Source organism: Cetorhinus maximus, chromosome 22 (assembly GCF_964194155.1).
Source record: "Cetorhinus maximus chromosome 22, sCetMax3.hap1.1, whole genome shotgun sequence".
NCBI lineage: Eukaryota > Metazoa > Chordata > Chondrichthyes > Lamniformes > Cetorhinidae > Cetorhinus > Cetorhinus maximus.
Genome location: NC_135900.1, coordinates 70,300,418 through 70,314,442, shown reverse-complemented (window position 1 = coordinate 70,314,442; position 14,025 = coordinate 70,300,418). Strand labels below are relative to the sequence as shown.

Sequence of the window (14,025 nt, the reverse complement as noted above, 5' to 3'; positions counted from 1 at the left end):
TTGTGAGGTAGCAGAAATGTCTTTAATTTACCACCTGCTGGTTTGTAACTCTAATACAGAATAGTGTTCATCACTAACTAGATTTTTCAAGCATCGCTTCTCTCTTAAATATTATTTCTATGATACAAATATTACAGTCCTCACCAAGTCTATTTAACAAGAGAAGATTCTTTTGCGGTCATTTGATGAAGATGGGGCTCTCTCTCCCTTTGCAACGCTTTCTCCGAGGCTGGACAACATCTTCGTCATCGTCCTCCGAGTCGACGGTAACCTTTGTGCACTCGCTGTCTGATTTGGTGGGTGCCAGTGGTGGGAATGTCCTGTCCGGAAACAGTGCCCTCAACTTTGCCTCAAAGATTTGTTCCAAAGTCCTGCCAGCATGAGCCACCTCGGAATCCGGCTGCGAGGAAATGGAAGCAAAAGTGTTTTTATAACCAAGACTCGCCCTTCTACCGTTCATTGTGCCAGTCGCAATCAATGCCATTTCCCAAAAGGAACCAGATGTCGGCTGTTTAACAAGCTCTGTACTTGTGTCACACGGCTCCCCAAGCTTCAGTTTGTGTAGCGGGGGAGAGGGTAAGGGGAGCTCAAATTGAGTTCTACTCCATTTACATGGATAGATTGAAGAAGCTGTGGCTTTCCTCCTTAGAGGAGGAAAGATTGACAGGAGATTTGATAAGGGCGCTCCAAGTCACAAGGAGTTTGGCCAGAGTAGGTGGAGAGATTTTAGGGGAAGACGGTGGCGTAATGGTAATGTCACTGGACTAGTGATCCAGAGGAGCTGGCTAACGTTCTGGGGATATGGGTTCAAGTCCCACCACGGCCCAATTCTGGAACTGAAAGCTAGTCTCGATGGAACTATCGCTAATTGTTGTAGAAACCCAACTGATTTACTAATGTCCTTTAGGCCATCCTTACTTGGTCTGGCCTGCATGTAACTCCAGGTCCACAGTAATGTGGTTGACTTTTAGCTGCCCTATTGAATTGGCCTAGCAAGTACGCAGTTCAAGGGCAAATAGGGATGGGCAACAAATGCTGGCCTTGCCATCAGCATCCACATCCCATGAAAAAAAACTGTTCCCATTGGTGGGAGGGTTGGACATGACAGGACATCAATTTGAAGTGATTGGCAAGAGAACCAAAGGCAACATAAGAAAAAAACTGTTTTATGCATCGAGTGGTTAGGATCAGGACTGTACTGCCTGAGAGTGCGGTGGTGGAGGCAGGTTTAATCATGGCTTTCAAAAGGGAATTTGATAATTATCTAAAGAGGAAAAACTTACAGGGCTATGGGGAGAAGGAAAGGGAGTGGGGCTAGCTGAATTGCTCTTCCAGACAGCCTGCAGAGACATGGTGGACAAAATGGCCTCTTCCTGTACATGAACCATTCTAGGATAAGGAGTTGCTTACTGTGGTGACTGGGGAGAAAATCAAGATGGACATCTCAGTGAAAAACATGCACTGTGGCATAGAACGAGGATTTGAGAGGTGAGTGGGTGGAGTAAGGGAGGTGCTTTGAGTCAAAAGGTACCAAATCAGTAGAAAAGGGCCTGGCTCTGATTTGGTGATGAGGGCCACACCATCTACACAATGTGTTGGGCAGAGCAGTCAGTAGGATGACAGCAGGGCCACATCCATCAGCCTAATTTCAGTCAAAGCCATGTCCCTAAATGCAACCATCCCCAATACAGTTGTAAGTGAGGGCATTGTACATGAGTGAGTGAACATTCTGGAAGGAACATGGAGGTGGTGGGGCAGGGTGATTGTTGATCCACTGGCAGAGTCCAAGGGGATAGTGGTGCGTGGAACGAGTAGGAGATTGGCATAATTAGCTGCCAGTGGCCACACTGGACGAGAAGTCAGATGAGAGGAGGATTGTGCCTAGATGAGTTCCTGAAGGGCAGAACAGTTTAGTCATGGGCTTATTCTGGAAGGGAATTAAAGCTTGGTGTGTCAGGAGGAAAGAGGAGTAGCAATGGGCTGCGGTAGGAATTGCAGGGGGAGTGGGGGGGAGGGGGGTTTTGGAGGAACTAATTGAGAATGGAAATCTGAAATGTGGTGCTGCTCAGAAAGGGAAGAAGGAAGAAGAGAAAGGTGAGAAAAGGGAATCGGAAGTATTGGACCGATCTGAAATGGCAGCCAAAATCCATTCCCAACTTACTCGCAACCTAATGGACTAGGGAAAGATAGGAATAGATGGGGGAGATAAACCATAGTCATAAAGGGAGGGGTTGGAATAATAAGGAACAGGTCAAATTTAAAGCCTGACATTGTGTGGTGGGATGAATTTACAGCAACAGTTGGGAATACAGAATCATCAGCTTGACTCAGTGGTTCCACTTGGGTCAGCAGATCATGGGTTCAAACTAGGACTTGGGCACATAATCCAGGCCAAGTCACCAGTGCATTGGTGAAGGAATGCCACAATGCCAGAGGTACCAGCCTTTTGGATAAGACCCTAATCGAGGTCCTGTCAGCCTGTTTGAGAGTTTAACTGCCTGAAGGAAAGATTGACTGAGGAATATTAGATTTTAGGAGCAGCTAAATACACTGCAGAGTCTTTTACAAACATACGAAATAGGAGCAGAAGTAGACCATTTGGCCCATCGAACCTGCTCCACCATTCAATCAGATCATGGCTGGTCTGTCTGTATTATTAATTCCACATTCCCATCTACCCCCGGTAACCTTTGATTCCCTTGCCTAAGAATCTAACTATCCCCGCTTTAAAGATATTCAATGACCCCACCTCCACCACCTTCTGAGGTTTCAAAGTCACACAACCCTCAGAGAAAAAAATTCTCCTCATCTCTGTCCTAAAAGGGCGACCCCTAATTTTAAACAGTGCCCCCTAGTTCTGGACTCACCCAAAAGAGGAAATATCATTTCCACATCCACCTTGTCAGGACTGATCAGGATCTTAAATACTTCAATTAAGTACTTTGCATATCACAAGTTATCATCATTCTGAAAACTAGTGCCTCTTTTCTTTAAAACATCTGCTAACCATTTTTAACAATGTAGCCCAATTAACTTGCACGCAGCCAATACCTATTGTACCCAAATAAAAGTTTGTTTTAAATCTATTGGTTCATGGGCTGTGGGCATCGCTGGCTAGGCCGGCATTTATTGCATTTAAGAGTCAACCACATTGCTGTGGGTCCAGAGTCACATGTAGGCCAGGCCAGGCAAGGATGGACCAGGTAATGTCCCTAAGGACATTAGCGAATCAGATGGGTTTTGTGACTATTGGCAATGGTTTCATGGTCATCGTCAGACTTTTAATTCCAGATTTTTATTGAATTCATCATGATGGGATTCAAGCCTGGGTCCCCAGAGCATTACCCTGGGTCTCTGGAACACTAGTCCAGTGACAATACCACTATGCCACTGCCTCCCCTTAAATGTTGAGTAACAAATTAGGAAACAGGTCATTTTAGATCCAGTATTGTGTAATGAGAAGGGTTAATTCATAATCTTATAGTAAAGTACCCTCTGGGGAAGAGTAATCATAATATGTTTTAATTTCATATTGAGTTTGACATTGATGAGGTTAAATCCAAAACTCGAGTCTTAAATTTAAACAAAGCCAATAACATAGGTTTGAGGGGCGAGTTGGATAAAGTAGATTGGGAAATTAAGATTAAAATGTATGATGGATGAGGAAAAAGATCAATTTTTTCAAAAGGAAATTGGAAAGGCACTTGAAGGAAGTAAACTTGCAGGGCTATGGGGACCAAGGAGGGCTGACTGGATTTCCCCACAGAGAGCTGGCATGGACTCGATGGGCCAAATGGATAAGCAATGGAGAACACTTAAAGAATTCATAATTCTCAACAAACATGCATTCACTTAGGAAATAAAACTTCCAAAGGAAAAGTACTTTGACTGTGGCTAATGAGAGGTGTCAAGAGGTGTTATATTAGTTTAAAAACATCTCCTGGTTGGCAAGCGGGGGCGGGGTCTGCTCGCTGATGTGTAAAATGACATAATTTCAATTTTCAGGTTGGCGGGGGCGCAGCCGAATCAGCTGTGTGCCCACCGACCTGTCAACGGCCAATTGAAGCCATTTAAAAAGTAATTCAAATAATTAATGGACCTGCCCATCCGACCTTAAGGTTGGCGGGCAGGCCGTGAGCCCTGGCGGGCATTAGAAAAAGCATCAAACCTCATCCACCGGGCGGGATGAGGTTTCATGAGGGTTTTTAAAAATTTAATAAAGGTTTCAGTAAAAGTGATGGACATGTCCCAATTCATGTGAGTGTCACAAGAGGGGAGGGGACATGTCGGGGAAATTTTAATATTGTTTCTTTAACATTTTTAAATTTGAAGCCGATGATAACCTGAGGCAGCACTTAGCCTCAGGGAGATGAGGGCCCTCATGCATGAAAGAGCACACTCCCGGCTGAGGGAATCCCCCCCCCGTTCGCACAGGGAGTGCATAGCGCTTCCTGGCAGACGTCACGCTAGGTGGGCCTTAATTGGCCCGCCCACGTAAAATGGCGGCGCGCCCCCAATTGGGGGCATGCCTGCACGTGCCCGCTCCTGCGCTTCCTCCCCCAACAGGGGGGGGGTGGGGGTGGAATTTTTCCCATGAGGCATAAAATGTTGCCAAAAAGAGTAGTAAGGCTGAGGACTGGGGAAAGATTTTAGAAACAGTAAAGGAGGAGCATGAAATTGATAGAAAAACACAATGAGAACAAACTAGCCAAAATAGTTCAAAAAGAATGTAAGAGCTTCTACAAATATGTAATTAGGAAGAGATTAGTGGAAGCCCCCAGAGGCAAAGGCAAGAGAAATAAGAAAATGGTACAGACATTAAACCAATATTTTCCATCTGTCTTCATAATGGAAACACAAAAAAAACAGAAATAGCAGCAAACCAAAGGTCAAATGACACTGATTACTAATATTAAGCACTTCAAGTTAAGAGAGGGTACTGGAAAAATTAATGGGACTACAAGCAGTGACTCTCCTTAACCTGATGGCCTACATCCTAGGGTTTTAAAATAAGCGGGTGCAGAGATGGTGGATGTGTTGGTTTTGATCTTCCTGAATTCCCTAGATTCTAGAATGAGCCCTGTGGATTGGAAGGTAGCAAACATAACCCGGCTATTCAATAGCGGAGAAAGGAGAGAAGACAGAACTGCAGGCCAGTTAATGGCAACTTGCATTTATATAGCACCTCTAACATAATGAAACATCCCACAGGAGCATTATAAAACAAAATCTGACACAAAGCCAAGGACTTGCCTGACATCAGTAGGAAGGAAAATATTTGAAGTCCATTATTGGGAATTTAGTAACAGAGCTTTACATGATTACGTAGTTTTATGAAAGGGAAGTTGTATGTTGACAAATCTATTAACGGGTTTTTGAGGCTTTGACTTGCAGGTTTCATACCAGGGAAATAGTAGATGTGGTACATTCGAATTTTCAAAAGGCATTCAATAAGGCGCCACACAAGAGGCTGTTAGGCAAGATTAGGGCCCGTGTGATTGGTGGTAATATATTAGAATGGATTGAGGATTGGTTAACAGACAGAAACCAGAAGGCAGGATTAAAGGGGTTATTTTCAGGTTGACAGGCTGTGTCCAGTGAGATGTCTCATGGATTAGCGATTGGGTCCCAGCTATTTACAATCTTCATTCAGAGAGCTGTGAATCTTCGGAATTCCCTACTCCGGGAAGCTATGGATGCTCAGTCTATGAGTATACTCAAGGTTGAAATCAATAGGATTTGGGACACTAAGGGAATCGAGGGATGTGTGGATAATGCAGGAAAGTGGAGTTGATGTAAAAATTCACCCATGATCTTACTGAATAGGCTTGAGGGGCTGTATAGTCTATTCCTGTTCCTATTTCTTTGTTCTTATGTAAATAGATTCCTCCTATTTACTTTTGGGCCCCAGTTATGCCTGTCTCTTTATGGGGTATGTGGAACATTCCTTGTTCCAGTCCGATTCCGGCCCCCTCCCACAACTCTTTCTCCGGTACATCAATGATTGCTTTGGTGCTGCTTCATGCTCTTGTCTGGACCTGGAAAAATTTATTAATTTTGCTTCCAATCTCCACCCCTCCATCATTTTCACATGGTCCATCTCTGACACTTCCCTTCCCTTCCTTGACCTCTCTGTCTCAATTTCTGGTGATAGACTGTCCACCAATATCCATTACAAGCCTACCGACTCCCACAGCTACCTCAACTACAGCTCCTCACACCCCGCTTCCTGTAAGGACTCCATCCCATTCTCTCAGTTCCTTCGCCTCCGTCGCATCTGTTCTGATGATGCCACTTTCAAAAACAGTTCCTCTGACATGGCCTCCTTCTTCCTTAACCAAGGTTTTCCACTCACGGTGGTTGACAGGGCCCTCAACCATGACCGGCCCATCTCCCGCGCATCTGCCCTCACACCTTCCTCTCCCTCCCAGAACCATGATAGGGTCCCCCTTGTCCTTACTTATCACCCCACTAGCCTCCGCATTCAAAGGATCATCCTCTGCCATTTCCGCCAACTCCAGCATGATGCCACCACCAAACACAACTTCCCTTCACCCCCCTGGCGGCATTCCGCAGGGATCGTTCCCTCCGGGACACCCTGGTCCACTCCTCCATCACCCTCTACACCTCAACCCCCTCCCACGGCACCTTCCCATGCAACCACAGAAGGTGCAACACCTGCCCCTTTACAGCACCTCTCCTCACCGTCCAAGGGCCCAAACACTCCTTTCAAGTGAAGCAGCATTTCACTTGCACTTCCCTCAATTTATTCTACTGCATTCATTGCTCCCAATGCGGTTTCCTCTACATTGGAGAGACCAAACGCAGACTGGGTGACTGCTTTGCTGAACACCTTCGGTCTGTCCGCAAGCATGACCCAGACCTCCCTGTCGCTTGCCATTTCAACACTCCACCCTGCTCTCGTGCCCACATATCCGTCCTTGCCTTACTGCATTGTTCCAGTGAAGCTCAATGCAAACTGGAGGACAGCACCTCATCTTCCGACTAGGCACTTTACAGCCTTCCGGACTGAATATTGAGTTCAACAATTTTAGATTATTAACTCTCCATCCCCACCCCCTTTCCGATCCCCCTTTTTTCCAATAATTTATATAGATTTTTCTTTTCCCACCTATTTCCATTATTTTTAAATGTATTTCCATCCATTGTTTTATCTCTACCTTTTAGCCTATTTTGATCCCTTCCCCCCACCCCATCCCCACTAGGGCTATCTGTACCTTGCTTGTCCTGCTTTCTACCCTTAATTAGCACATTCTTTAGATAATATCACCACCTTCAACACCTCTTTTTCCTTTTGTCTGTGACATCTTTTGGTTATCTCCACCTATCACTGGCCCTCTATCCAGCTCCACCTGTCCCACCCCCCCTTAAACCAGCTTATCTTTCACCTCTTTTCTATTTTTACTTAGTTCTGTTGAAGAGTCATACGGACTCGAAACATTAACTGTGTTCCTCTCCGCAGATGCTGCCAGACCTGCTGAGTTTTTCCAGGTATTTTTATTTTTGTTTTGGATTTCCAGCATCCGCAGTTTTTTGCATTCATCCTCATATTTACTTGTTTATTTTTCCCCTTTGGCCAATCTTTGAGTTTCTGGATAACACAAATTGTTTGGAGTCTGTCACAGCTCCTGTGTTAACTTGGAGTTAAAGCCAAATTCTTCACACTGGTGAATTAAAAAAATTCGAGAGAAGTGACCTTTCTCACAATAATAAACATCAATTGTTCCTCTGGTGCTCAATTTTCTCAGTTCCAAAGGGAGCTGCTGTGCTGGATATATATGACCATTCGTGTGTTTGGTCTGAGATAATGAGTGCCAGTAGGTCATTCAAAAATAAAAGAGATCATCACAAATTAAAGTGAACCCTGCCCTTGCCCATTATCCACACACACTGACTTTCCAGATGGGGTCACTGGATTACAGTCCGGAACCGATTCGGCTCTTAGGGAAGGGAGGGAAGCGAAACTAACCAAACTGCAGCCTGCCCCAACCCACACCATCCCAAACCACCCCTACCCAAACCACACCATCCCAAACCACCCCTCCCCAACCCACACCATCCCAAACCACCCCTACCCAACCCACACCATCCCAAACCACCCCTACCCAACCCACACCATCCCAAACCACCCCTCCCCCACCCACACCATCCCAAACCACCCCTCGCCCATGCAAACTGCAACCCCCCTCCGCCACACCATCCCAAACCACCCCTGCCCCATCCAAACTGCAACCCCCCCACCACACCATCCCAAACCACCCCTCCCCAACCCACACCATCCCAAACCACCCCTCCCCCATCCAAACTGCAACCCCCCCGCCACACCATCCCAAACCACCCCTCCCCCATCCAAACTGCAACCCCCTCTGCCACATCATCCCAAACCGCCCCTCCCCCATCCAAACTGCAACCCCCCCCACCACACCATCCCAAACCGCCCCTCCCCCATCCAAACTGCAACCCCCCCGCCACACCATCCCAAACCGCCCTTCCCCCACACCATCCCAAACCACCCCTCCCCCATCCAAACTGCAACCCCCCCGCCACACCATCCCAAACCGCCCTTCCCCCACACCATCCCAAACCGCCCCTCCCCCATCCAAACTGCAACCCCCCCCCACACCATCCCAAACCACCCCCCTCATCCAAACTGCAACCCACACGATCCCAAACCACCCCTCCCCCATCCAAACTGCCCCTCCCCTGTCCACACCATCCCAAATCATATCTCCATTGTTCAAACCACCCCTTCCCCATCCACACCTTCCCAAACCACCCCTCCCACACTGCCCCTCTCCCACACCACACAACCCCAAACCACACCTCACACCCCCCTCCCCCCCTACCCCCCCCCCCATCCCAGTAACAGGAGTGAACAAGGTGCAAATTGGCCTTTTTTTTTATTGCTGTTACCTCATTGAATTCCTCGCAATTCTTAAAGATCAGCCTGACATCGGCCACAAACTCCTCGGCTCGCTGGTAGTGCTGTGAGTGCTGTTTCTGCAGTTTAATCTTCACAGTGCACATGTCCATGGGTTTCTTTATAATCTTGTAGTAGTCGGGAACCTGAGGGGAAACAGGCAGCCTCCTCAAAATATCAGTGGGGTTAATGGCAGCGAGAGGCAGAGAGTGGGCAACAGGTCCTTCCAATCCCACCATGTAAAGCTGAATTCAATTGGAAACTGGTGGAGCAGAGAAGGCCCAGTGAGGGGAACCTGCCACCCCTAACCCAGCCTAACCCACATGGGACTCCAGCCTCGCCCAATGTGCCTTCATGCCCACTAATACCCTCTTGCTTTTAAAAAGCTTGGTTAAAATCACACAGGAGATTCCCTCGTTCAACTGCTACAGACGGGGGGAAAGCCCCACCCCCTCCCGAGTACTACAGATGGGGAACACCCCTCCACCCCCTCCACCCGAGTACTACAGATGGGGAACACCCCCCCACCCCCTCCACCCGAGTACTACAGATGGGGAATACCCCCACCTACCCCCCTCCCCCGAGTACTACAGATGGGGAACACCCCCACCCACCCCCCTCCCCCGAGTACTACAGATGGGGAACACCCCCACCCACCCCCCTCCCCCGAGTACTACAGATGGGGAACACCCCCACCTACCCCCCTCCCCCGAGTACTACAGATGGGGAACACCCCCACCCACCCCCCTCCCCCGAGTACTACAGATGGGGAACACCCCCACCCACCCCCCTCCCCCGAGTACTACATGCGGGAAATCCCCACCCCCCCCCTTCCCATCACTACAATCAGACATTGCTTCATTTACTTGCCAGAAGCAGCCTCTGCTGAGCGTTATCAGCAATGCCCACATGCCGGCAGGGGAGCTGGGACTCGCCTGTGGTTATCACATGCCCTGCGCTCACTCCCAAACTGGGCTCCGAGCTGCAGGAAGGCCCCTGGAGTGTGATACTGGAGAGTGCCTTGTGGCTGTGCAGTGACCCAGCCACTTCGGGAGTGAAGAGGGGGGGAGGAGGGGGTGCTGGGGAAGAAAACAAATACTCACAACTGCAGCAGGAACTGGTTCTTGGAAAGCAACACTCAGCTCATCGCAGTACATGGACAGCAGCAGATTCTCGCATTTCTGTGAGAGATATACACACCAGTCACTCTCCCAAAAGAAAAACCCGCATTTCCATAGCACCTTGCGTGACCGCAGGACTTCCCAAAGTGCACTATTGCTGTAATGTAGGGAAGGAGGCAGCTCCTTTACGCACAGCAAGATCCCACAAGCAGGAATGTGACAATGAATAGGTTTTCAGTTTCAAGATGCTGCTGAGTGATAAGTATTCACTGACACACACAGAATCCCACTGCCCTGATTCAAGGTACTTCCTTGGGATCTGTCAATTCAAATGGAGAGGGCAGATGGAGCCTCGATTTACTGTTTGATCTGACAAGTCACTCAAGTCACTGAACTAGGTCTTGAACCCACAACCTTCAGACTGAAGGACAAGAATGCTACCAGCTAAGCACTCTACTCTCTCTGCACCATGCAGCCTCTGGACTCTCAATCCATGGCTGTACCCACACCCTCCCATCCAAAAGGCCAGGCCCTTCATTCTCATGTTCTCACACTGTAGTCCGATAACACTTGGAGGCAACTCAGCTCCCAACTTGTAGATATTGTAAGACAGAAGTTGCTGAAAACGCTTGCTGGATCAGGCAGCAGCCATGGAGAGAGAAACAGAGTTAATATTTCAGGACGATGATGCTCCTGAAAGGTCATTGACCTGAAACATTAACCCTTGGATCTCCCTCCAAAGGTTCTGAATATTTTCCAGCATTTTTCAGTTCTTATTTCCGATTTCCAGCATCTTGCTTGTTTTTTTTATGTAGATTTTATTCACCAGATTTAGGTCATAGCAGTCTCTGAGGCATTTTCTAACCTTTGATCCTGCCCCCATTACCAGGGGCTCACCACCACCTTCTCAAGGGCAACTGGAGAGTGGGAAACAAATGCTGGCTTTGCCAACAATGCCTGCATCCTATAAATGAGTTTTTAAAGATGTATCTCTGGAGCTCAATGCACGGCGTGTCTGGCCGAGGCGTCCTGACTAATATTCCCTCTCTCTCAGGGGGTGTAGCTGTTCAGAGCCAGGGTTACCCCAGCATCTATACAGTGAGTGAAAAGGATTCCATCACAGTGGAACTAAATCTGCCCCATAGTGTATCTCCTCTCTCACGCCCACAGTTACTGTGTGGAGAATCGTAGAAGACAGACCAATGTCCCACTGTTCCACAGTATAGTTTTCCTGAGAACAGGACCTCCATCGGCATGTTGGGCCCAATGAAACATTAGTGAACCATGTTGGGCTGAGCAAGAATGAATTTCAGTACTCGTCACATTTTGGTCGATGCTCAAGAGAGTCAGGGCAAAGGCTGAAGAACGAAAAGGAGGTGTTATTATTCAGGATAGTAATCCCCACAATTTTGCAAATAAGTTTTAGTAACTGAAGACCACTTTTGGTTCAAATTTAGAGTAGTACAAGAAATAAAAAAGAGAGAAGCTGCATTTAGATAGCACATTTCACAACTTCAGGATGTCCTACATTGCTTTGTAGCCAAATAAATACTTCTGTGTAAGTACAGTATTATAATATAGAAAATATGGCAGCCAATTTGCCCACAGCAAGTTCCCACGATGAGATAATGACCAGATGAATCTGGTTATTGATTTTGGCTGAGGGACAAATATTGTTCAGGCCACCAGGGAAAAGATCCCGTCTTCGAGCAGTGCCATTGAATCTTTTACATTCACCTGAGAGGGCAGACAGGGACCTAATGTCTCACCTACAAGACTGCACCTCCAACAATGCAGCACTCCCTCAGTAGTGTCAACCTAGATTTTTATGCTCAAGCATCTGGACTGGGACTGACATCAACTGACAAGGTGTCAAGATTAGGAGTGTCTGCTATCACATCTCTTTATCCCCCTTTCACTCCTTGTATTTGGTGTGATAGGAAAGAAACCAGCTTATCTCTTTCCAGTAATAGTGAAATCGTCGGACATACATACCCTTTGATCGATCGGGACCATCTCAGCGACTCCACCCACTTTCCTCTTCTCGCCCGCTTGCCATTGGTCATCACAGTCATACACCACTTCCGGGTTCACCGGGTCACGACAGAACGTGCAGATCCACTCACCACTGAACCAAATAAACAAACCAGTTTAGGGACTGTCAGGACTCTTGCAAAGTTCACAACGTAGACGCAAAGGATCAGTGTGGGCTAGGGAGGCCCTTCAGCCCATCTCACCAAACCTCATTCATAGAACCAAATTGCCTCTGGAACAGTCTGAGCTTTGAAGAAGGACCTTACATTTATGTGACACCTTTCACAGCTTCAGAACATCCCAAACCGCTTAAGTGTGGTCACTGTTCTAATGCAGGAAAGGCAGAAGCCAATGTGAGCACAGCAAGATCCCACAAACAGCACTGAGATAAATGGCCAGAAAAACAGTTTCCTGTCTTAGCTGATATTGGTTGCGGGATTAGTATTGGCGAGGGCACTGGGGAGAACTCCTCTGCTCTCCTTTGAACTTGCAATTCTTTGTGCTATAGTATTTGTTAAAAATCGCTGGCAATTCCAAACAGGGGTGGTTTTCAATGGTGTACCTCTGTTTCTCACTGACACTGTGTCTCTCTTTGGCCACCTGTGGGTTTTTTTCCCAGTGCAATTGCAAATGCCGATCCAATCAATGACTTCAAATTATTCCACTTGAGCGTTCCTGGGTGACACAGTGGGTTTCTCACACCAGCCTCACATCGCTGGTTCCTGGGATTGAAGTCCCACACTGAGGGGAGCAAAGACTCCGCCATCTGGTGACTGCCTCAATGGGCCAAAAGCACCAAGCTGCTCCCAACTGAACAGTCTCACCGTGAGAGGGGGCTTGCAGGATGAAATGTACAAACTTGCGATGAAATAAGACCGAGCTCCAACTAGATCACCTTCTGCTATCCTGGTAGTCATATATGGCAAAGGTAATGCAGTACAGAAATCAATCTCTATTAATTAGTCTACAACAGACTCGGACATGAGGCAAGGAAAAATCCAATGGAGGAGAGCTTTGGTCCAAAATCATCCGTTCCTCCCAATTCTGCTACACTTGCGTTGTGCCTCAAATTACTTATACTATATCCCAAGATACATTTAAAAAAAAACAGAAATCTAATTTGCATTTTAATTTATTGATCCCAGCTGCTACTCCCATCTCCCTACCGAGCCTGTTCTACAGATTGATGACTGGTATGTGGAAACAGAGGGGGTACTTCTGAAGAGGTTGATCAGGACACAGTCTAGAAAACTTCGAAATTCACTGAAGGATCCAGAAGTGCTGAGAATAAGTGCTTTAATTGTTCTATTCCACAGCACTAAACTTAACCAGACCAGCCACATAAAAACACTGTGGCTACAAGAGCAGGTCAGAGGCTGGGAATCCTGCAGGGAGTAACTCGCCTCCTGACTCCCCAAAGCCTGTCCACCATCTACAAAGCACAAGTCAGGATTGTGATGGAACCCTCCCCACTTGCCTGGATGGGTGTGAATGGGGTGTGAGAAGATCCTTACCTTGGGAAGTTGAGGAGAGTCGGCACGTGGCAGACCAGGTGAAACACTTTGGGGCACTTCTCACAGCAGAGCAGGTCGCCCCCGTTCTGACAGACGGCACACCAATCCTCGTTGGGGTCGTCCTCTTTCCCGTTGTCTCCCCCAGCCCGCGCGGGCTTGTAAGAGGCCCCAGTGGGCTGGGACTGCCCATCCTGGTGGTCTGCGGTGTTGGAGGAGGGGGATGCCGTGCTGTCTGGAGGGTCTGCTTTGATCATTCCGTCTCGGTGTCCAACCATCTGCCCACTTGTCACCAACTTACTGGGTGGGAGTGGGGCATTGTTGTTCTGTTGGTTAGTTAGCTGCAGGGAAGAGAAAAAGAACAGCGGGCATCATTACAAAGAAACAAAAAATAGTATTCAGAACTGAAGCCAATGTG

General features: G+C 47.6%; 1 protein-coding gene across 3 annotated transcripts in view; it reads right to left on the bottom strand.

Annotated features, from left to right (window-relative positions):
- LOC144696781 (E3 ubiquitin-protein ligase TRIM33-like) overlaps positions 1 to 14,025 on the bottom strand; it is a 122,707-nt gene continuing 108,682 nt past the window's right edge. For all 3 annotated transcript variants that reach the window (XM_078568508.1, XM_078568509.1, XM_078568510.1), the window contains 5 exons: positions 13,611 to 13,948; positions 12,058 to 12,190; positions 10,045 to 10,122; positions 8,935 to 9,087; positions 1 to 400 (listed from right to left, as the gene is read on the bottom strand). In XM_078568508.1, coding sequence (XP_078424634.1) covers positions 179 to 400; positions 8,935 to 9,087; positions 10,045 to 10,122; positions 12,058 to 12,190; positions 13,611 to 13,948 — 924 coding nt within the window. In that variant the 3' untranslated portion in view covers positions 1 to 178. The remainder of the gene's footprint in view (positions 401 to 8,934; positions 9,088 to 10,044; positions 10,123 to 12,057; positions 12,191 to 13,610; positions 13,949 to 14,025) is intronic.